Source organism: Diprion similis, chromosome 13, assembly GCF_021155765.1.
Source record: "Diprion similis isolate iyDipSimi1 chromosome 13, iyDipSimi1.1, whole genome shotgun sequence".
NCBI lineage: Eukaryota > Metazoa > Arthropoda > Insecta > Hymenoptera > Diprionidae > Diprion > Diprion similis.
Genome location: NC_060117.1, coordinates 3,767,207 through 3,790,838, shown reverse-complemented (window position 1 = coordinate 3,790,838; position 23,632 = coordinate 3,767,207). Strand labels below are relative to the sequence as shown.

General features: G+C 38.2%; 1 protein-coding gene across 1 annotated transcript; it reads right to left on the bottom strand.

Moving 5' to 3' along the window:
- Positions 1-1,659: 1,659 nt before the first annotated feature.
- LOC124414230 (dynein axonemal intermediate chain 3-like) lies at positions 1,660-21,661 on the bottom strand. The gene is made up of 11 exons (XM_046895206.1): positions 21,206-21,661; positions 20,958-21,136; positions 20,407-20,838; positions 19,998-20,318; positions 19,622-19,870; positions 19,304-19,462; positions 18,883-19,214; positions 18,253-18,804; positions 17,574-18,054; positions 16,685-17,408; positions 1,660-1,784 (listed from the first exon to the last, which is right to left on the bottom strand). Exons 1-11 carry the CDS (start codon positions 21,480-21,482, stop codon positions 1,660-1,662), a joined length of 3,831 nt encoding a protein of 1,276 aa, XP_046751162.1. The 5' UTR covers positions 21,483-21,661.
- Between the last annotated feature and the right edge of the window lie 1,971 nt (positions 21,662-23,632).

Sequence of the window (23,632 nt, the reverse complement as noted above, 5' to 3'; positions counted from 1 at the left end):
GCATTCGCAATCGACTTCAAATATTTATAAAGAAATAAACGGTTCAATATAAAAAATTTGGAAAAAATTTACGTAGTGTTTTTTACCGAGTAGAATGTTAGAAAAAAACATGAAATTATTTTGAGATGGTCGGGGTTTAACACTGGTTGAATTGACGTGGAATACACTGTATGAATTTTTTTTTTTTTTTTTTTATCTGAAATGAGAAAACTAGCAGCTATTTGATATGAATTCGATACTCAGATCGAGCTCAAGATATCTTATATGATATTTGCAGGGTGATTCGATGAGAAGCAATTTCTGATAAGATAATAATTTATGCAAAATGAAACTCAAAAGAAATTCTTCTCTATTTCGATATTATCAAGGGACTCGATCTTACGGAGAACCAATTATTCGAATTTCTATGCACTACACCTTAAATTGACAAACTCAAGTAACCCGAAGTTGAATGAGCATGATTTCAAGTAACTTGACGTGAATCGAATCACAAATATCAAAAAGTCTGTGGCATTATTTTTGAAACGACTCGTGGTGTGACCTGAAGTTCAAAATTCTCTAAAAAGCAACATCAGTTTGGTAGTAAAACAAAAAAAAACCAAGAGACAAGTATTTTTTTTTTAGGTTTAAAGGGGTGAAAATTTCCCCCAAAAATGATTCGAATAAAACAAGCGCTAAAATATTTTACTAAGCGTTAGTTTCATTCAAATACATCAAGTGCATCAAGAAATCACCCCTTTCGATTCCCATGTTTGAGGGTAGTTTTAACCCTTAAAAACCGTTTTTTCCGGAGCAAAAAAGTTTTCAATATTCTCCAACATACACGAGTCTCAAGGAAATCAGAGGGTGAAATCAAATTGATGTCCCTTGTGAGAATTCGAAGTGTATTAAAACCGTGTCACGTGACTTTTGAGTAGACAAAGGTAAATATTGAAATGACTATGGAGATGAAGTTTGATGAAATTAATCGCATGACTCGAAGCGACTGAAAGTTCAACAATCGAGTGAATTTGAAGTGACTTTTCAAGCAAGCGTAAAACGTGCAGGTTAATTCCTTAGATCTGCTCAAGTATCCACGTCTGACGATCTGAGAGAAGGATCGGAGCACAAGGAGCAGAATTCTCCGGCGAAGGACGAGAGACAACTCAAGGGAGGAGACACGTAGGAGGGATGGAAAGCGGGGAGGATCGGATCAATTGAAACTTAGTTAGGTATAATTCGACAAGTCAAACAACGCAGGGTGGGCGGCAGTCTTACCTTACAGCGAGGCATCCATTACACCCTCGTCTGCGAATTGGCTCTGTCTAGTCGTTACCCTCAACCCCTAACGGATTCATAGGGGTGGCAGCAGAGATTCACCGACGAATATCGAGTAGAATCTGCACCGTCGACTTAATAAATTTTATCCCAATCGTATCCGATTTTATCAAAACATTTTCAAAACATGTCTCAAAATTTTTTGATACAGATTCAAAAATCCGAGATCGTTCAAAAATTTTCTACTCAAAATTCTTCACTTATAAAAATCGAAATTAAATATTTTCGGATCTAAAAATCTTTTTTTTACTTGCTACACAAGTTTCTCACAATTTTCGGTATCATCTCGGATGTTTTCACGATGATGATGAAAAATATGGCAAAAAAACCGTTTATCCCCGCTTATTTGCGATACTTGCAAAAATTAAGCGAAGAACTTGAAGGAATTCTGGAACCACCGGAAGTCCACATGGCCAAAAGCGTCCGTTTTATCACGACGAACAAAGTGAATGCCAACTCGAGAAACTCTGAAAAAAAAGAACAAGAAAAAGTCAAAGTTTTTTCGAATTGACGTGAAAACGATGAAAATGGAAAAAAAATCTGTACACGGATTCGAACACAATTCTGTTAATTTCACCTGTTAGAAAAATTATTCTTATTAAGAAACATGCAATCATTTTTTTCTCAGTGTTTTTTTTTTTTTTTTTTTTTTTTTTTTTTTTTTTGTTTTACCTCTTATCCCGAAATTTTTGCAACCCTTCGTTTATCGCAAGACTTCGGGGGGAAAATTATTACAGGATATAATCCAAAGTCCTGATGACGTGTGCGGTTTACAGGTGAAATTACTGCACGAGTTTTTTTTTTATCAAGGTTACGAAGAGGCAATCGGTCCAATCTTTTGAGGATTTATTCAGGCATCCTGCGCAGGACTACCGAACATTTTAAAAATGCTAATAGAATCCGCGAAGATATTGCGTTAAACCTCGCATTTTCACAAATTGGCCTCCCAGCGGTTTTAAATACTTCAACTTCACCGATCCTTGAGCATATTATTTTTCTTTTCATCCTATTTTTTTTTATTCTGATCCTTTTTTCCCGTCCATCTTGTCATGCATATATTCCAAAAGCTTTCACGGATTAAATTTTCAACTTTATTCAACGATTTAATCGAAGACGAAATAATCATCATTTAGGTTTGATAACTACAATTTTCATTTCTATTATTGTGTCAAAAATAATTTTTACGATATAACGTTTCAATTTTCATGTAATTTTCGAATACTGTTCAAACATTTGTGCAACAAATTTTTTTTTTTTTTTTTTGTTCTCTTAATAAGAAAAAAAAAAAAATTTCTTTCCCTAAATATTTGATAAACTCAAGATAAGCTGTGGTAGTAAATTTCAATTTTTGGTACTTCCAATCACTAGTTTCTAGTTCCTAGCTTTGCTGTCTTCTATTTTATTGTCTATTCATCACAACTCCATTATAATTACACGTCCAATCAAACAGGACGAGACGAACTTAGAATCTATCGTCAAAATAAGACCCAAATCTGTCCAAAAACAAGAAGACAAAAAATGTACCATTCAAAAATCATTTTCCATACACCTTGCACTAATTTAATCCCCTTCACCCATAACTAAATTGATTATAATTTTCCAAAAATTTTCTTCCGGAAATCCAGGATCCAGGAGTCTAGAAAGAGGACGAGGATGGGGTGGAAAGGGGGAAGGAGGAAAACGGGGGTAATATGAGGTGGGTGGGAAGGGGTGGAAGACGGAGAAGAAGGAGAGGCGAGGGTGCAGGTCTCCATACTTGCGAGTTGCCGGCGGTGCTGGACGTGACTCGACTACCGATTCAGGATTTATTTGACTCGTCTCTGACTTATGGTCCGACTTGGGCTTACCCCCGTGTACGTGCGGTCTTCACACCCGCCTCTCTATAACACCGTCCATATGCGTATGGGTCCCATAAATAGGCACGTATAACGACGCGTCGGTGCCAATGAATTTTAGGCCCTTTTTGCTGTAAACGTGCCTCGCAGGAGACTTGAACGATATTTACGCGTTTATTAAGGGGTATTTCCAACTGACGAGCAAAGAAAAAGAGTTTTTTCAAAAATTTGTTTTAATCAGTTTTAACTGTGAATATTGATATTGGCTTTGTTAAGCTTAACTAATACATTCTCGAAATGCGTGAGAAATTTTTTTTTTTTATTGTTTTTAATCATTTTTTAGACACGAAAATTTTAGTTGAAAACCAGTGTGAAAAAAAAGGTTTTTAGGTTCAGCATAGTAATGGCCTTGGAATGAATCATACGTTTTTGAAATTTTGATTTGAACTGTATGTTTTTTTTTTTACAAAAAACTTCCAAAAAAAGCGATCTTTTTCAGCTATTTAGAAATATTGCCCCTATTTTGTTATTTTTGCAAATATCAAAAATGGTATGATTCATTTTAAGGTCATTGACATGCTGAATCTGAAACCGTTCGATTTTTTGGATTCGAGTTACATCCTACCTTTTTTTTTTAGACTGATTTTCAGCCTATATCAATATTTACAGGTGAAACTTACTAAAAAAAATTTTTTTGCAAAAACCCCTTTTTTTTGCTCGTCAGTTGGAAAGACCCCTTAAGCGTGGGAAATTTGAAAACCTAAAATTGGAAAGTATAAATACTCTTCAGTTTTTTCAACTATGGAGTAACATTTATGACTTCTAATTTTCTTCAAAAATTTTTGTCCATAATTGTCACAGAGTTCACTGAGAAGACACCCCAAATGATTCACACTTTTTTATTCGGTTAATCAATTACCTCTGAATATTGAGAATGATTTTGAACAAGACCTTTTTCAAAATTCTAAAAGAAAGAAATTCTCTAAAACTGTATTTTCTTATTCTTTTTTTCAGTCTGAAAATTTCCGAAAAATTCTCAAAACTTTTATTCTTCACTTTACAACGTTTCTAGACCTGTTTCAATATAAAGTTGATGAAAGAATTTAAGCGTGTCAAAAGAATAAACAAAAATCACTGCATAAATAAATTACCTATTCTCTCAAACATTTATCGTAAATAACAACTAAACAAAATCCAGTCTTGCATTCAAATCACTTTCATTCAAAAATAATAATTAATAACAAACTACAAATGTAAACGAATTGATAAACAAAGTTTAAAAATTAATATTTATCGTACTTCTTCTATTTTCTTATAAACTTTCTCGTATCAAATCTCAAACGCAATCTCCCATCATGATTTTATTATGCTTTCCCTGATAACGTTAACAACGATAAAGTCCATAATATTTCGGTGAAAATGTTTTTCTTTTTCCTCTGAATAGGCACGCGTATTACCTATCAACCAAAACCTTCAAGATTTAATTATCAACGTAAAAAGGACAAAAACAAACTTTATAAATAATAAAGAAAGGTTTAGGTTATCATTCACTCTATAGAATCAAAATTTATTCATCTCTACAGAAACTAAATAAAAGAAAATTTCTTCTTCCTTCACTTTTGTATAATTGAAAGTACAATTTCCGGCATATTAATCCGAAACAAAAACGATTCCGACAACTCGGAGAGAAATTTTTCCCACTCGAATTTCACGCCAGTCAAATATTCGCCAATCAAAGTGTAGAAAAGAGGTGAAAAAGCAGAGATTGCTACGCGCAGCAAGGTGCCTTTGCAGCCCGGATTGCGAGGTAGGAAAAGCTCTTTGCTGACCCGAGAGCTGCACATAAGTAGTAAAATATAGTTTGCGGAAATCTCAAAGCGTGGGAGGGAAATGAGGGGGTGGCAGAGCGTGGAAAAGACTTTTCCTTTGATCCGTGTAAACTACTTCCGGAACAGAGGAGCCTCTACGTTGGTGAGCGGCGTGCTTGCGCCATATTCAGGCCTGGTGAACTCGAGGCGCGGAAAACGAGCGGCGTAAGCTCGTGAAGCTCGTTAAAACGCCAAACTCCGTGAGCTCTGAGCTCGCATGCAGCCGTTGCATCAAGCTCAAATCGAGCGTGCTAAACGCGCCTCGTTCGTACCTCCATACAACCTGCCCGCAGCTGCATTCACTTGTGTCTTTGCCAAAAGTTGGCCGGATTCTTTTCACTCAATATGATCAATGATCAAAGAGCTCGATGATCACCATCGCCAGCGTTAGATGTTTGTATTTGTGAGCTTGCTGCTCAGTTTGAAGGAAATTATACATGGGAATGGGAAAAGGCCTCAAGAGTTTTAAGGGGGGCACATCAGAGCAGATGGCTAGAGAAGTAGGTGAATTTTGAAAATTTTTATCTAAAAAACTGTGTATTCTATTCAATCCGTTATTTTTTTATTTCAAAGTTTGTACATTCAGGTATATTCAGTAATTTTTTCATCAAAATTTATCAACTAGTAACGTTGTTACAGCGGTCGGTATAAAACCTGTTTCGTACTGATACGGTTTGCGGTGCTTGTAGGATTTTGGACAGACGGTTGATCGAAAATAAAAAATTCTAACAGGATTTTGAAGTATAATATATTTAGCCCTTTGCTGCGAAAGCATTTTTTTTTTTTTTTTTTGATTAACGACACGGTGAGCGCTTCGACTTTAAGGTTCATTTTCGAGTCTAAATTTAACACCTTTTTTTGGACCACACAAAAATGAATAATTAAAAAAAAAAACCGTACGCAGCGAACGATACAAAATGTACAAAAACATTGTGTCCAAATTTGATAAAAATTGGTCGTATCGTTTTCGAGATATCCTAGTTACGGACTCAAAAACGTAGTTTCAAGATAGTAGAGTTTAAAGCTACAATTCTTCGAATTTCATTATGCAATTTAGACACAATATTCTACATACTTCAGACTTTTAGAAACGTGAATAAAAATAAAATTAGTTTTCAAAATATTCTACTCGGATTTTCCACCTTAACAGCAACTCGTAACGAAGATGTAATATTTTACTGAACAGGTTTTTGCTAGCTAGAAACATTTCGGCAACGCGGCATTAAACCTGTTCAAAATGTTTCATCCTTTCGACAGTATGTTAAAAAAAAATAATAATAATAATAATAACAAACAGGTCTATTTTTCACTGCGCTCCAGGTCTGAGATCAGACCAGCCTGCGCTTCGAGTGTCTACGCCAAATTGAACTCAACTCGTTCTCCTCCGCGCACGATACTCGCTCGCTCTTGCGCTTCTCCCTCTGCGCATGCGCGCTGCTCGCGTATCCCCCCCACCCCGCCACGCCCGTTTTGCGCATGCGCAGCGCACAGACTTCCCACGCTTACCGTGTCTCGTGGCTATAGAGAAGCTGCTCATCGTTGGTATAATATAACATATAGGTAACAGAAGCGTCTTTATTCAACACAGGGTAAGAAAGCAAGATTTAAGCGATACCTACTAATATTGACAAAGAAACATCAAAAAACGTAACTTAAATCTTGAGCTATATTAAAATGAAAACTAGATAAAATCAGAGCGAAATATTGTCGGGTCAGATGACGGAGGGAAGAATAACTAGTCTTCAGAAATTTGTAACGAAAATTCAAAACGATGTTTGTGACATGTTTTTTCGGCCATGTGGTGTTAAATTTCAATATGTTGGAATGTTTAACTTTATTGGTTTTTGGCATGTGTTTTATTCATGAATTTGATATATTTTTTTGAACTCACGTTATCTGGAACATGTTTTTCATTCTATTTTAAGATCTTACTGTATCTTCCTTGAACATTTATTGCACTTTCTTAAAGTAAAATCAGGTGCTCTCAAAAATTTTGTAATCAAAATCTGATACTTCGAAATATTCGTTTTGGACGTAATTGTTTCTATTCACGTTTTTGAAATGTTTTTTTAGCCATGCTACGTCAAATTTAGATGAATTTGGAACGTTTAATTTTGTTAGTCTTGGGCACGTTTTTTATCCATGTTTTTTTTTTTTAATTATTTTCATCCGTAATTTGTTTTCCACTAAATTTTAATATTCCACTGCCTCCCCCTAAAAGATTCAATTAGACTTGTGTACCAGGCGTGAAATGTATCACGAATGTTTCAAAATCAACAAATTTGAAAATTTCTTCCGTATTTCGAAATATCAAGAGAGACTTCGTCACGTTAAACTATCATAAATGTGCGATTCCCATCCAACCATCGGCCACTGAAACCAAAATATTCATTCAAGCCCGTATAATAAATGATCAATTCCGTAATTTCTTTCCACTTTTGAATACACAGATGACATTTTTTAATACACCATTTCTGCGTCGGAGCTAATTTGTATCCACTAGCCAGGTGCCTGCCAACCCAGTAAACGAAACGAATAAGGTTCCGTAGAAGGTTGACTCCGCGAATTAGGAGTGTTAAGGTATATCCTTTTACCTCGCGAAGGAGGAGAAACCCGAGGGGATAACAGCGCGAGGTAAGAGGGACGAGGGCATCAAGAGAGAGAACTAAAACAAGGGAAACTGAGGGCTGAAAATAAAGCGACGTCATTTTGTACAATTATATTTTCCCTGGTAGCCACCGTTGGTTGAGCAGCCTGGAGGATGGGGATTATATACATGCAATATATAAAAAAAATAACTATATACACTCATATTCACGCCCATGTTACATACAGAGTGTTCCACAATTTTCAAGAAGATATAGAAATATGGATAAAAAATTACAATTTTTCCAAAAATTTCAAGTGTACGATGTAAGAAGAGAAAAACAAAACTTCTTGAGAATTTCTGAACATGAAAATTTTGCATAGTCTTCGTTAAAAAAAGCATTGATTTTTCCATTTTTTGCGTATATAGTTCAAGACTTCTAGTAAATAATTGGTTTAATTGAAAGCATATAAATTGATTGAATCCTTTTTTCTTATGAATTTGAGAAATTGGCTGTTTATAAAAATACCGTAAAAATTTCCGAGTAGCTTTCAAAAAAAATTTTTTATACTATATATAGTTTGTTTATTCCATATACTATATTATACGAGTATAAGGATTCAACAAACTTTTTTTGAAAGCTGTACTCAGGAATTTTTATGGTATTTTTACAAACTGCCAATTTCTCGAATTCATCGAAAAAAATAGAAGTCAATCAATTTATATGCTTTCAATTGTACCAATTTTTTACCAGAAGACCCAAATTATACACAAAAATGCCAACAAAAAAAAAAAAAATTGCTATTTTGAATGAGTTTTTCATGAAGCTATAATTACAAGAAAATTTAGTTCAAGTCACCTTAATTCAAATTCAAAAGAATATGACTGATAAATTCTGAAAAATGGTAAATTTTATTCCAAAACTGCACATTTTTTGGCTATGGCAAGAAATGAAAATCGTTGTAAATACTTTCGGACACACATTTTTCAACTCAATATTTAGACATGAATCTTATGACTTGGGGTGAAATTCGCTGATTACGAATCTGAAGTCATAATTTGATAATTTCTCGATCCAAGATGGCGGATCCAACATGGTGGATGTAAAATTTAAAAAAATATAAAAATCCGGTGATTCTAACCGAAATTTGTTAACTGGGGGTTTTTGGACTCGCTAATCACGAATCTGAAGTCATAATTCATTAATTTCTGGATCCAAGATGGCGGATCCAACATGGTGGATGTAAAATCGAAGAAAAAATCAAATTTGATGATCCTGACCGAAACTTGTTACCCGAGAGTTTTTGGGGTCGCTAATCACGAATCTGAAGTCATAATTCGATAATTTCTAGATCCAAGATGGCAGATTCAACATGGTGGATGTAAAATCGAAAAAAATATCAAGATTCGATGATGCTGAGCAAAACTTGTTACCCGGGGGTTTTTGGACTCGCTATTTACAAATCTGCGGTTAGAATTGGTAATAAACTGTTTTAGGTTGAGGACATGGAAATTTTTGAGTTGGGATGCACAGCATCTCACCGCGACTGAAAGGATTAAGAACCGTGCAGTATAACCACAACGATTAAAAGTTGTCACGTTATAGTAAGAACTAAAAAAGTTATCGTACACCCTGTACATAACTCCCTGGTATATTAAAGAATGGTGGTGTGGTATCTGCAGGTTCGTTAATGGATACGAGTTGGGTGAGTATAGGTGCGTATATAAGGGGCAATAATTCTTGGAGCTTTTTGCCGGAGGGAGTAAGAGTGAGAGAAAGGGTGGTAAGAAGGAGTCGCGTTTAGAGGCTGAGACGGGACGATTTATAATTATCATAATGGCTACACCACGGGGCTCTCCTTTTCTTCGTTTATAATGATTTTATTTAATGACTCCTTTCACTGTCTCTGCCCGCTCCTATTAACCAGTAGGTATCCAGAGCTCTGAAGCAAGCCGTGAGACGGAGTAACGATTATTGTCATCCAAGGCACGATTGGCCATCCCTCCGAGTTGTTATTATAATTAGAGAGAAAAAGGGGTGAGGATGGAGGATGGATGGGGTAGAGACTATACCGGAAATACTAGCGCAGCCCGAGGGGAAAACGCAGATAACAATAACGACTGTAAATAATAATGAACGTGATATAATATAACAACAATAACAATATCCACCCACCGACACCCGCTACGCGGGCTGAATAACCAACCCACGGATCTGTCAAACGAACCTTTCAAAATGTCCCCCGGGCTGCTCAAGGGCCCGCACCCTCAACCCACCCCTGCACAACCCCCCAATTTATCGACGTCTCTTTTCGCTTCTTTTCACCCCGGCGCCAATTCATCCTTACGGAGTAAACTCGCGGGCTGCATTCGCCCATGTGAGAATTTTCGAAAGCGAGGAATGTATCAACGGGATCCAAAATATACGCACTTATATTTATATGAGGCATTCCGATTAGAGTCACGATTTTTGTATATTGTTCTATCTTAAAAAAAAAAAAACACTCTGAATTTTTTCAGATATTTTGAAAATCATTTTCATTTACTTATGATTTTTGAAAATGAGCAAATCGATAGCTTGAATTGAAGAATGTGTAAAAATTGTGAAAAATCCTGCTTCATTATAAAAATTTTTAACCCCTGAACTGAAGTCGGCAGACGTTTGATTATTCTCATATTATTCAACGTTGTTCTTGAAGAAAAATTTTTTTTTCGTCATCTTGAACGATATTTTCACGGTGAGTAAAAAAAAAAAAAAAAAAAACCAAGTCATTTTACAGCTTGTAAATAATAGATACTTCCATGAATACATCGACGCTGGATATACCTAAATAAATATCCCCCCAAGTTTATTATCAGGACGATTATTAATCTTAGTTTTGCGCAGAGGCGTGGAGAAGGAGATTGAACGACGGTGAGGCGAAGGTTGAGTAAAATTGAATTATCGTCCTGGAAAATTACATTTCCTCCAACTAAATTACGATTATATACATACCCGCCTTCTTCCCACCCTCTTCATGCCGACCCACGTACGCCGAACGAAGGGAAGGGAAGGGTGGATCGACTCGCGTTATTGAAATGCAAACGAAAAATTTCGCTCTCTCTCTCTCTCTCTCCCTCTCTCTCGATCAAAGCTACCCTTTTCAGTCTTCACACAGGGCGAGCAGTGAGGGAGAAGCGCAAGTTTTTTACCCCAGTTTCTTCTCAGTTAGTTTTATTTCTCTTCCCTCTCTCTCTCGTTCGCTATTTTCTTCCACCCCCTTTCTTCTCTCTTCTTTCTCTTTTCTTGACTCGACACGCGTGTATACATTGGCACTGCGGACCAACGTTACGCAACCCTCGAAATCGGAAGCTTATCTTCGTTTTCACGCTGTTTTTCACGCATCTCGGAAATGAGTAACGAGACGACTTGGAAAAACGTATCGGTTTACTTTTTGTTTTTTCTTTTCGTTCAAACGATTAAATCAAATTTGAAATTAAAATTGTTCAAATTCTTAATTTCTTAGACGTCAAATTATACATAATAACAATTGAATTCGTCAAATAGCTTCGTAAAAAAATGTTTCAGATTCCTGATATTTTTTTCTATTTTTTCAAAAGGCTTGGTCAAATTTTGCAAAATAAATTTCTGCAAATTCTTAATTTCACATACGTCAAATTCCACATAATATCAATTGAATTAATCAAATAGCTTCTTAAAAAAATGTTTTAGATTCTTCATTTGAGAAAAAAAAAAAAAAAAAATTCTATTTTTTGAAAAGGTTTATTCAAATTTAAAAATCAAATTCTGCAAATTCTCAATCTCACAGACGTCAAATTCTACACAACAATTGAATTCATCAAATAACTACTCAAAAAAATGTTTCGGTTTTCTGTTTTTTTTTGTTTTTTTTTCTTCTTCTTCTCATTCTTTAAAAAAGCTTAATCAAATTTGAAAATAAAATTTCCCAAATTCTCAATTTACAGATACGATGACTCAATAATATAATAACTTGGTGAATACGAAATTTTACATTTCAAACATTCCAATATTGTGAATTAATATTCACTTAACGTTATTGAATAACAATCCTTACATCTCACCAATTCCAATAATTTCTATCAACTCTTTCCACAACGTGCGTTACATACATATATATTTTAAGCCCGGCTTGAATCACCGAAAGATTTCGAATTGTGTTCAATATTTCGTCGATAGCAGGCTATTAAATCGCTGCCATAACACGGCGGTGAAAACGGAAGCCTCGTTGAAAGCGATTGCATTCCTGACAGCGAAAATCAATATCTGAAATACCGCAGTTGGCTGTAAAAAAAAATTCCATTACCCCCCCCCCCCCCCCCCCCCCTCGCCCCCTTCGAATTTATGAATTTGTAATTAATTTTTTATCCAAATAACCGGTTTACGAAATTGATGGCTGCAGTGATTGAGAATCGAGTAAAAATACAATTGAAACTCATCAATTTGATTGCCCGATATTTTGTAATTATCAATGATTAAATTGAATGCATAATTCAAGATAAGGAATGGATTGTATACAAGACATGATTGAGGAAATAAAAATCAATTTTACTCAACACTTTGGGAATAAAATTTTTTTTTTTAACAAGTATCTACTTGAGCAGCGAAGAAATGAAAAAAATTTCAATAATAATCCCGATGAATTTCACATATTTCCGTAACTTTTTTCGATATGTTCGAAAATTTTTAGAATTTAGAATAATTTCATACAGCTGTTGGTCATTTCTTTCAGAATTGATAATAATAATAAAAAAAAAAAAAAAAAAAATAATTCGATAATCTGCTTAAATACGGTACCAAAAAATAAATAACTTGATGAATTTTCAAAATAATAACGTTACCAATAATTTACCAATTCGTTGACGTATAATGTATATATACATAATCTTGAATACCAGGATAAGATTTTTTGTTTAAATAAATAATAAATAAGGCAATAAGGTAAAATAATAATTATTGTGAAAAATTATTCGGTAGATTTTGTCCTCTTGATTTGATTTTCGTTTCATTAGCAGATATTCATCATTCGAAACTGAAATTTGTTTCTTTCCCAATTTTTTTTCTTATTCTCTCTTCTTCAGTCTTCATCATTTCTTAATTTTCTTTTCTCATTTGTTTCCCCCAAAAATATCTCCCGTACTCACAGCTTCTACTCCCCGGTACTAATTTCGTCAGTCCGCCTTCTCGGGGCGCGGGGAGGAAAAATGAAGCGGAAAAACTCGCCTCGGGACTGTTACAAAAGTCCGCGTAATAAAAGAATAAACGAGTTAGAAAAAAAAATGAAATAAAATAAACAAATAAAAAAAAAAAAATTAAACGAAAAAGAGGAGGAGAGGAGAGAAGAGAAGAGAAGAGAAGAGAAAACAGATGAGGTAAGGGTGAAAAACAACACTTCCTACTATCCAACGAAAAGGTAAAAAGGATGGGAAAAAATAACAGAAGCGCCTCTCGTTCGAGGCAAGAAACACAATGACAAAACTCTCTTTCTCTCTTTCTTTCTTTTTCTTTTTTTTTCTCTCCCTTTCTCTTTCTCTCTCTCTCTCTCTCTCCTAGCCTCGTTTTCGCTGTTTCGACGAGTCCTTCTGCAGGAGTTTTGGACTCCTGGAACTGACTGCGGCATTATTGCCCAAGTTTGAAACACACTTATATGCCTCATGCTTGGTCTAACGTCTCGCCCTATTTCTCGTATTTCGTTATACATATATATGTGCACCTTAGGGTGGGCCCAAAAAATGATTATTTTCTTTTTCGTTAGTCACTGTGAAAATATCGTTAAGGACGGCGAAAAAACTGATTCTGTAAAATTTTAAGCGCTTGATATTATTAATTGATTCGTTTAAATAATATAAAGAGATTTTTTTTTTTTTTTTTTTTTTTTTTTGGGGGGGGAATTTTATTACTCAACAACGAATTGGCGTATCGTAAAAAGCAATGCTCACTTTTGTAGGAAATTGAACGATCTAGAAAAAAGATCTCCTGCGATTTATTCGTAAATCTACCGGTTCAAAACTTATTTAAGGTTAAAAATTAATTATGTCGAGTTTCACGATTTTCTTCATTTCCTCTGCGAAGTAATGATTGAAAAATGAAAAAAATAATAATAATATTCCTTAAAGTTGATGTTATCTTCTTAACTGAAACATCGAAATTTTCACGAAATTATCGATTACTCAACAAGAAATAATTTTTTGACGTAAAGTTTTGTACAAAATTTATATTTTCGTCAACTTCTGAATCAGTAGATTTGCGGAAAAATCGCAAGATACCTTTTTGTAGATCGTTAAATTTCCTACAAAATTAAAAATAAAAATCCAAAATAAAGAAAAAAAAAAGAAGAAAAATCCTGTGTTATTACGGGAAATGGAAAATAGAAAATAAGACCCTCTTAAAATTAAAATTAACATTTTTTCGTTATCTTGAATGATATTTTCACGATGACTAACGGAAAACAAAATACTCATTTTTTTTTTTGGCCCACCCTAATGTACCTATATTTCGGAAACACTATCGGCTCTTTCAATTGCGGTGGGAAACCTATCCGCAGGACCTCCGCAGGACCTCCGCTAAAGGAAAATGTCGATAAGGAAAGGAGAGAAAAAAGGGTGAGATATTTTTTGTGGCTGTTTTCTGAAAAAAAAAATTTCAACTTGCTAGAAGTCTGAAAATTCGTTGAATCGAGTCAAAAGTTTATAAAATTCACAAAAGTTCAATACAAAATTTCATAAATTCGATTCATCGATAAGTTTTTTAGTTTAACATTAGAATTTGCTGCTCAAATTCTTCTAAAGTTCAATTAGCAGTCCTCGCTAATTTTTTGTCTAAAAAAAATTGAAAAAATCAGCCTGAGAATTGACGTTACGAGAATTACATATCGACTAAAAAGAAGAATTGAAATTGTGAAAATACATACCGATAATACAAAAATGTTTCAACCCTTTGAGTTACACATTTTATTGTACCTAAAAATTTCTGATATATGAATTATTCCGTAAATTTTGACCATTTTTTTCAATCAATTTGCTTCCATCGATAACAATTTACATTATATCGCAATAATTAGTCTCGGGTATTAAAAATCTATTTTACTTTACTATCAGAAATAATAAAATAGGTGGTAAGAATTCTTATCACTGTGACTAAGAGGGTTGTTTAAATTTCCGAAAATAATTCATGCATACAGGAGAGAGAGAGGGGGGGGGGGGCAAAACGGGGTACTCAAGAAAATACTTAGTTTTTGAGAACTTAAATATGCTAGATTTTTTTTTTTTTATTATTTAATTGTAACCAAAGAAAATAAAAATGATTTTCAGATGACAGGACTGAAAAAAGTTTTTTTGAAAATTCAAAAAACATTTCGAAAAACAAAAATTTTTTTATCAAATTTTAAGGGTACCCCGTTTTTCCCACCCCTTCCGCTAATATTCAAAGAGATGTTAAATAAGTATAATAAAATCAATCCTGCAGCTGCAGGGGGTGGTAACGCATGTATGGTACATGCGGGGGGGGGGGGGGGGAGGAAAAAAGTTGTCGAGAACAGACCCTCACGCGGAAACATCTAGTGTTATGGCTGATAAACGAGTAGAGACATTTAATACATAAGCCAGGGTGTTGGGTTGGGTTAAGTTGGGTTGGGTTGGATGGTTTGAGGGTGGCGGCGTGGAATCTGGTGGTGGAAAATACGTGACTCGAGGGAAATGAGAGGCAGTGGGGAGGCGGCGCAGTTTTGCGGGCAAAGAGGGGTGGCGAGGGGGAGGGTGAGAGGCATATTTTACGACGTTGGAATATAGTGCGAGGGATAGAGAGAGAGAGAGAGAGAGAGAGTAACAAGTAGCAATGTTAATAATAATGCAGTGGCAGCAATAGTATTAAAGTAAAACAGTATTACGGTTTGGATGCAGTACGAAAAGCTCGAGGGTCGAAAGTGCGCGCGAGAGAGAGAGAGAGAGAGAGAGAGAGAGAGAGAAAGAGAGTTGAAAAGTTTGGTTTAAAAATTTGAAATTCATTTATACGGGAGTTTTAAATAGTTTTAATCGTAAAAAACTGTGGCCCACGTGACCCGGAGTAACAAGATATTATTTATTTGCCGCTTTACTCCGCACAGCTTTTCAATTATTAAAAAAAAAAAATGCCACGCCATTTACATGCACGCGTTCTTCGTTCCGTAGAGTCGATCTTCGGCGGCATTGATTCAGTCATGTTTTCTTATTTTTTCCTCCGTTTTTGATACTATGGGACTCGATTTATTCTTCCGCCGCGTCACCTTCGTCCCCGTCATTTTCACCTATTTGAGGCAAATTTTGTGATCGATTGCGAGCGAACCGTTCTGTCAAAGAAGATATCGATTCGACAAAGAAATGAGGAAATCGCGTCGCAGAAATTGGGACATGAGATCGTTGAGGTGAATTTTGTTGTGAAAAGAATTAATAAAAAATTACAAAACCCAAAATTCATATCAAAATTGATTTTTATACATTCGTCGTAGCGTTTAAAATTTTTTTTACCAATCAGATCTTCTTTCGTTCTTGAAATATCGATACCGTTTCTTTTTTTTTTTTTTTATATCGTGAACTCATCTACAACTATTTTTAAGAAAAAGCTTTTACAATTCTCCGACGATGAGAAGCTAAGGAAAAAAATCAATCACAAAAGATAATGAATAATAATTTACAATGATTTTTCAGAAACTGTACGATTTTGATATGAAAAAAAAAATGAAATAATGTAATTGTGGAACCACTTGAGAATAATTATCACTTTCACTTCTGAAGTTTCGATTTAGGGCTTTCAAAATTTTTTGCAACACAAAAAAAAAAAAAAAAATATTCTTCAACCTGATTCAAGCTCCATTCACAACTGCCTTAGGTTAAAAAAAAATCCTGTTTCATCATTTCTTTTCTCTCGATACTTTCTCATTGAGATCGTACGCTTCAAGCATTAATAGTTAAGTTCCTGTAACTTTAATTCAACCCCCAAAGGATATGTAAACAAGTGCCTAATTCCAAAAACGATACCTTGTTCTTCTCGCAGCACCATGAGATATGAAAAAAAAGTATCTCACCTATCGAATCCTGATCCTGATCCTGATCCTGATCCTGATCCTGATCCCGTTCCTGTTCCTGTTCCTGGTCATCGGTATCGTAGTGTTTGACTTCAGAAGTGAACCAAACCATGCCAGCCTTGGCGCTGCCTCTGGCAGCCTCCTTGATGCTCTTCATATGCATATAGTCCCTGCGATGCCCGTTTCGCCGAGTGAGTTGCAGGTCCATAACCTTCCGTCTGTACTTTCCCTCAGTGAGTACTTTCCTCCATACGAAGGTCGGCTTGTACGGATTTCGTCGTATCATCTCAAGCGCTTCAGCTTGGGTCTCGAGAAACTCGAAGATGAATTTTTCTGCCCGGGTCTGAAACTGGGCAACGAGTGGCTGGTCCTCCTTGTCCTTCAGCAGCTGCGCCAATTCATCCGCCTCTTCAGGTACGGATTTCTTGCGCGAAGCAGCCGGCGGCTTCGACGAAACTGTTGGTCCTTTCTCCCGGTACTGATCAGGGAACAAGAAGGCTATCGAGTCCTCGAAGATCTTGTCCTGGGTCTGCAAGATCTTCTTTATCTTCCGCTTCTTGCGGTGGACCTCCTCCCTCAGCATCATCATCGGTGCTCGTTGCTTCTCAAGTTCGTCTTTTCGCAGACCCTTCTTGTCGAGTATCACTCTCTGCATTCGCCTGAGCTCCATCGCTTTCCAACGTTCTCTAGCTCGCGCCAGAAACTCTTCCGGGTTGCTTCGCACCTAGGATGGAAATTCAGTAGTATAAATTGGTCTTCAAGTACTCGAGGAGATCAATTTCTTTGACCGAAATGTCGATTCCAGTTGGTAAATAAAAAAAGTTAAATACGAGAACCAAGTGATTTGAAAATGAAGAGAACAACATGTCGACCAGAAGAATAAACTCACGTTCCGCTTAGCTCGACTTTCGCGAATCTGGATGGCGGCCTCCTCCATTTCCCGTTTTCTTTTCTCAACCTCGACGAGTCGTTGTTTCTCAGCATCAATCTCGGCGAGTTTTCGCTTCCTCTCAACGTTCTCCAGGTTGGTATCATTCCAGCGAGTCTGCCATTCCTTGAACTCTTTAACGCGGTCGACTTCTCGGTCAACAAATTGCTCCAGCCACCTGGTATCGCTCTCGACAAAGTGCATCAGAACGTCCGGGGCAGTGAAGACCCTGAGGGTGCCATTGTAGTCGGAAAACGCAATGCAGCGGGGGTTCAAGTAGAGACTGTGCGTGACTAGCCCCGTTATGTTCCTGCCCGAAACGCTCTGAGTAAACGCCGGCTTCTCGCTCTGACACAGCAAGTCCCAGACCTCAATTGTACCATCACTCTGTGCCAAGAGAAACACCGTCGGTCTGCAGGAACCCCAGCAGCAGGCTGTGTACCTGATGAAATTTACTTAAAACTGAGTGAAACCTGACGAAAACTATAGAAAAAACTGATAGATCAGTATCATGTATTATTAGAAAAAATGTCCAGGTGATCAAAGCCTCATTCCGTCTGTTTATCTACCACGTCAAGTCCACCATCTTGGACTAGACATTAGTGACAAGGATACGTTCAAGCGAAATTCCAATGCTTACTTCATCTTACTCTTACGCCAAATGATCGGATCCATACAGTCCTCCCTCCAGAGAGCAAAGACCTTTCCACCAATGGTGATCAGGATCCGCCTGATGTATTTGGACCTGGCGATGACGGTGACAGGACCGTCGTGAATTTTGTTTCGTCCGTCAATGACGGCTGGTTCATCATTGACCATCATGCCAGTGGAGAACTCGTAGCCGTCCCACCTAATGCGCATAAGATCCCCCTCCGTGGTTCCAACCATCATAAAAGGCTCCATTTCGTAATCCGGTTTTTCGATAATTTGCTGGTGATATCGCCTGGTCGTAATGTCCATGCGGGGTACCTCCTCGGTCAACTGGATCGTCGGAAATGTGGTGAAGTAGACGTTGACGGTGGAAAGTGGAACCAAAACGTCGTCCCTTTTCACCGAGAGCTTATAGTCCGGCTTGAATACTCGGTCCAACTGCTTGTACGGTGAAATCGCCTGGACCAGCGGTTCTGGTCGAGGTACCTGCCTCTTAACCTTGGTCCTTACCGTACCGTCACTAGCGTCAGATGGTTTGTACCTAAAACGACAATAGACGATGGCTAAAAAACAGTAAAACACTGATTCTGCTTTCCGATTTCACCGAGTAATTATATACTTCAGGTCCCATATGGCAACGGTCCCGTCTTCACTTGATGTCGCAAACTGCCAGGTCAACTCGGAGACGTCAGTGTCGGCCGGAAGGCTCTGGATCCTCCCGTTTTTGTCCAGCTTGTTGTACGGTGGAAGCCACACAATTTCAGTGATCGGTGCGACCTGACCGTGCTGCAGACTCGACATGGCGGCTGGCCTGATGGTGGATGACGACATGGTTTCGTTCATCCATGTCATGAGACTCTGCATAGCGACCCGGTATTTAACCTGGGCAGCGGTCCTGACCTCAACAGTTTCCACCTGCTCAATCTTACCGGCTATATCCCAAATCGCTACCTGAATAGAACAGTTAACGTATTTCCTGCTCATACAAACACTCTTGGGAAATTCCCTTTGTCTTACCACCCCAAAATCTATCTGCTCACCTGGCCGTTCGCACATCCACCGACCACAACGTTACCGTCTAACGGACAAAACGAGATTGCAGTCACTTCTCGCGGCGAGTCGAGCACCAACTTGGGAGTTAGACAGTCCGTGAAGGACCATATTAGCACTTTGTTGTTACCCTCGCATGCCCGGCGCACCTGGTTTTCGAGTCTGGTATCAGGGGTCAGATATTCCGATAATACAGAGGTTCTGACATTTGAGTGACATTGAGTTCTGGCGTGTGAGTCATTCGATAAAAATTTCAACGAAACAGATGAAAGAGAGGATAAGCGAGTGGGAATACAGAGCTGTCTTACCTCGTCCCTGTCTCCCGGTCCACTTAGAGTTTCCACTTTGCTATGATAGGTGTAAGCAGCAGCGGCAGTTCCAGTCCACAGTGGATGCCAATTGAGGCTGTTGATCACACGATCCATGCACAGTTTCCCAGCCGAGTAACTTTGGTGTTCCAGATACTTGATCACTTCCGGAGGGTGAGTGTCCCTCTTGTTACGGACAAGACTAACGTAATCATTGTAGTAGACGTCCCAATTCTCGTTAACTGTCACCTACAAAATAGCTCCAGCTGTCTGTCAGTAACATTCAGTGTTGGCAGCAGGACATCCAATTGACTCCTAAACCCCGTTAGCTAGCTAAGGCTTTGACGTCCTTCTCAGATCTAGGAAACCTCCTTACATAGTCGCAGACCTCGTCCTTGTACTTTTCAACGAAATCAGCGAGCGTGGTGCTCTTCTCCTCGTCGAAAGCGGCTGGATCTATAACAGGACACTTGTACTCGTACTGCGTCCACATATTGTTCGGCATCGATGGGTCGGTTTGGGCTTCTACGTCCTTGAAGTAGGGTTTCACCTGATCCCCACGTCCGACGACAGTGCGAGCTACTGTCTCGAAGTGCTCCCTCTCGGAGATAAGCTCCACGTAACCGTCTCTCTGATCGTTGACCCCACGATCCGTGAAATTCATCTCCTGGTTCAGCAGGTCAAAAGTCGTCTCGACCTGAAGAAGAAAAAAACTGTTCTAAACCAGCCAGAGAACATCTTTTGGAAAACATGGGTGAGCATTGACATGGGATGATGAGCCGTGCCTCAATCTCGTAAAGCGGACGTGTCTTCTTGTGGATTTCGTTATCAACCTCGATCTCACTTCCGAGTGAAGTCCAGGTTCCAACAGTTTTATAAACCGCGTTACGCACGCGGTTTTCCTGCTCTGTTCTAAGCGCCTCTATGTTCTCGAGTACCGCATCTTGGGCTGCTTCTGTAACGCAGACGTAAAACTGACCCTTCTCGCTGCTCGAAGGTGCGTAACCGATCAGCATCTTGGCACCAGGAAACTCTGTAACAGCGTCCTTAATCGGCAAGAAGTCGCTGCTCTCATCGTGTAAGTCAATGTTGTCCTCGATTATCTCCTTCTTCACATACATCCATGGATACTCCGTAGTCACGTTTTCGCCGATAACGCAGCCGACGATTTTTTGCGTCAGGGGTGACAAGTCGATTCGAGCTATTCCCTCGAAACCCTAAAAAAAATCATCATAACACACACTCGACGAATCAAAATGCTCCAAAAAACAGGAATGCCAACATAGTCTAGGGCTGCCAAGGATCACATACTAACGGCCTGTTTCCTGCAACTTACCAGAGCAGTCGACCTTCGGTAGTCGCTCTTCATTATGCTCATTTCGAACTCGGATGAACCACCCTCGACAAACGATGGAACAGATCCGAGGAATGAGCCTCGTTCATAGATGGATTTCCCGCTACGCGTTCTCCCTTGGATTTCAGAAGTGGCAGCTGACTTCAGGGCCGCAAACTCGCCTTGGAACGATTGTTCGAAGGGTTAGATTTGGCGTCCACCCGATAATGAAAAGTTAAGAATTCGCTCACCTTCATACTCCAGATGTTCGTCACTCTCCAAATTGCCTTCTTCATCGTCATCTTCGTATTCATCCATCCTGTAGCGTTCACCTTCCAGTTCTTCATCATACTCGTCCCTACTTTCCACTGGATATTCATGCTCGGTATACTGTGCGCCATCATCTTGATCTTGGTCTGGACCAAGTTCGTCTTCCGAGTCTCTTGAAGCTCCATTTTCTGCCCCTTCGGTGAATCTCTCAAAACTCCCACCAGTCTCACCGACGCTAGCTTCCTTTGCAGGATTCATTTTTAAAAGTTTCAGTTTTCGACAGACTTTTATGAATCACGATTTCAATCCAGCTGATTGCGTCAGTGAATCTGTGACACTCCAGGGAAACAACCACAGCTGGAAAAGAAATGAAGGTATGACCACATCGACTCCGAAGTGATAATCCAAATCAACGAATACACTGATGATCTTACAGCTCGGAGTAAACTCGCAAGTTTTGAACAAGCTCGAAGAAACGTTCCACACCAAGGCGTCTGTACATGAATACGTACGTCAAGATCGGAACACTGAGATTTGTGGTACGCATGACGCGACATTGAAAGTTGAAACACATCCACTGTACAGACACGCTTTGCTTCGGGTGGGTGAAGTTACGGCCTAAGATTCTCGTATTCGCGGTCTTGATTACAAGCAAACCTGGAATTAATCCAAACACACGTGAAGCGAGGCGTTGCGCCCTTCCCGGGTGACAGACAGTCGGATAATACCAGATGAGAATTAGTCCCACCCTAAGAAGACCCCATCGAGAGGAATGTGATCGGCTGCCGTGTCCCACGTGCCTTTATCTCATCTAGGAACCCAAAGAACGGATTCGGATCCCCTAGCAATTCATAACAAGACCATCTCCATTGGCTGGGCTTTGATCTAGCTGACATAATTTCCTTCTCAAGATAGAGAGGACAGGAACAATCTGGCAACCGTCGTAACAACTCGATACAGGTGATGATGATTACAGTTAGAAACATGATTTCCACCATAAGTCTAGCCTCCATTTTACAATTTCTAATGTTCGAAATCGTTTCTCACCTACGAAGAACGAATAAGTCGATGTTCCAGGCTGCAGAAGCGACTGGCAATACCTCCAGTGGCCGTAATACGAGATTCTGGTCCGTAGGTCGACTAGGCGTTGAAACTTGGCGCGAAGTTCTGGTGGCAGCGGTGGGATATCCTGGCTGGTGTGTAACTCCCTCCTACCATCTCATCGAGCCGGCATTTACTTCAAGTCCTGGAATTACCCGCGTGCCACACCACCAGGAGGATATTGTTGCCCCGCTCTTGCGAAATTAGTTTTCAGAATTATTTCTCGTGCTCAGAGTTTCTCTATCCAACCGTTTATACCTATGAACCAAGAGTGCCTGGCCCACTCCCAACACTTTCACGTCTCTAAAACACTAAACTTGCCGTTTTACTGGCTCGTAGTATAGAAACGGTCGTCTACACGAAGTTGCTGATTGGTTTATCATTATTGAGCCATAAAAACGTCTCGACGTTTCAGACTCAGACATGTTTTCCACACTCCGATTGACAATCGTTGAACGACGTTTTCCCACAGATAGAAATAATAAGTCAGATAAGTAAAAAGTTTTTAAACCACTGTGAATAATGAAAATAAAAATAAATCATATGAAAAACGAAGAAAATAAATTATCCAACAGATACTGACAAAACTTTTAGCTCAAAATTAATTACTCTTCTACTTGCACCTGTGTTACGTTACGTGTATTACGTATACGTAATATCCATACGACCATCAGAGGAGAAGAGTGTTCGTTTGTCGAAACAATATATCAAACCACTCGGAAGGGTGAAGTGGGGGGGAAGGGGTTGATCCGAAACTGCGACCGTTAATCTCCGTCTGCATATGAATAAAAAAATTTCAATGTAAAAAGCATCGGCCAGCATAAAAGTATGAAAGAAAAAGGTATGCGCAAAAAAAAGAGAAGTTGAACAAATGCAAAGTGAAACAATAATAAAGAAAAAAAAAAAAAACAGAGAGACGGCGGAACGAGATCCAAAAAAAATTTTAACGACGGAAGTAATTCTCGTTACGATTTATTTCGGATTTTAAATTATGTACCAGACACACACGAGTGTCAAAATGTTGAAAAATTAGAAAGCAGACGTAGTGATAATTAACAATAATCAGTAGTGAAAATTAGCGAACATTTTTAAAGTGAAATAAAAAAAGAATCGGCAAAAAAAAAAAGAAACAGAAATTCGTAGTTTTTGGATGTGTGTGACTAAAGCCCGGAAAATAAAAGTCCAGGGATTCTAAAAAAAACAAAAATAAAAAAATAGAGAAAGTGAAAATTTTTGCATATAGGATTGCAATAAATATTTAAAACATCGAAAATCAGGCTGCGTGATTACTGAGCTTTGAAAAAAAA

Coding starts and splice junctions, on each gene's coding strand:
- LOC124414230 (XM_046895206.1), bottom strand. CDS start 21,482: ATGAATCCTGCAAAGGAAGCTAGCGTCGGTGAGACTGGTGGGAGTTTT. Junction 19,463..19,621: donor GACCGGGAGACAGGGACGAG/GTAAGACAGCTC, acceptor CTCGAAAACCAG/GTGCGCCGGGCATGCGAGGG. Junction 18,805..18,882: donor GTTGCCATATGGGACCTGAA/GTATATAATTAC, acceptor TTGTCGTTTTAG/GTACAAACCATCTGACGCTA.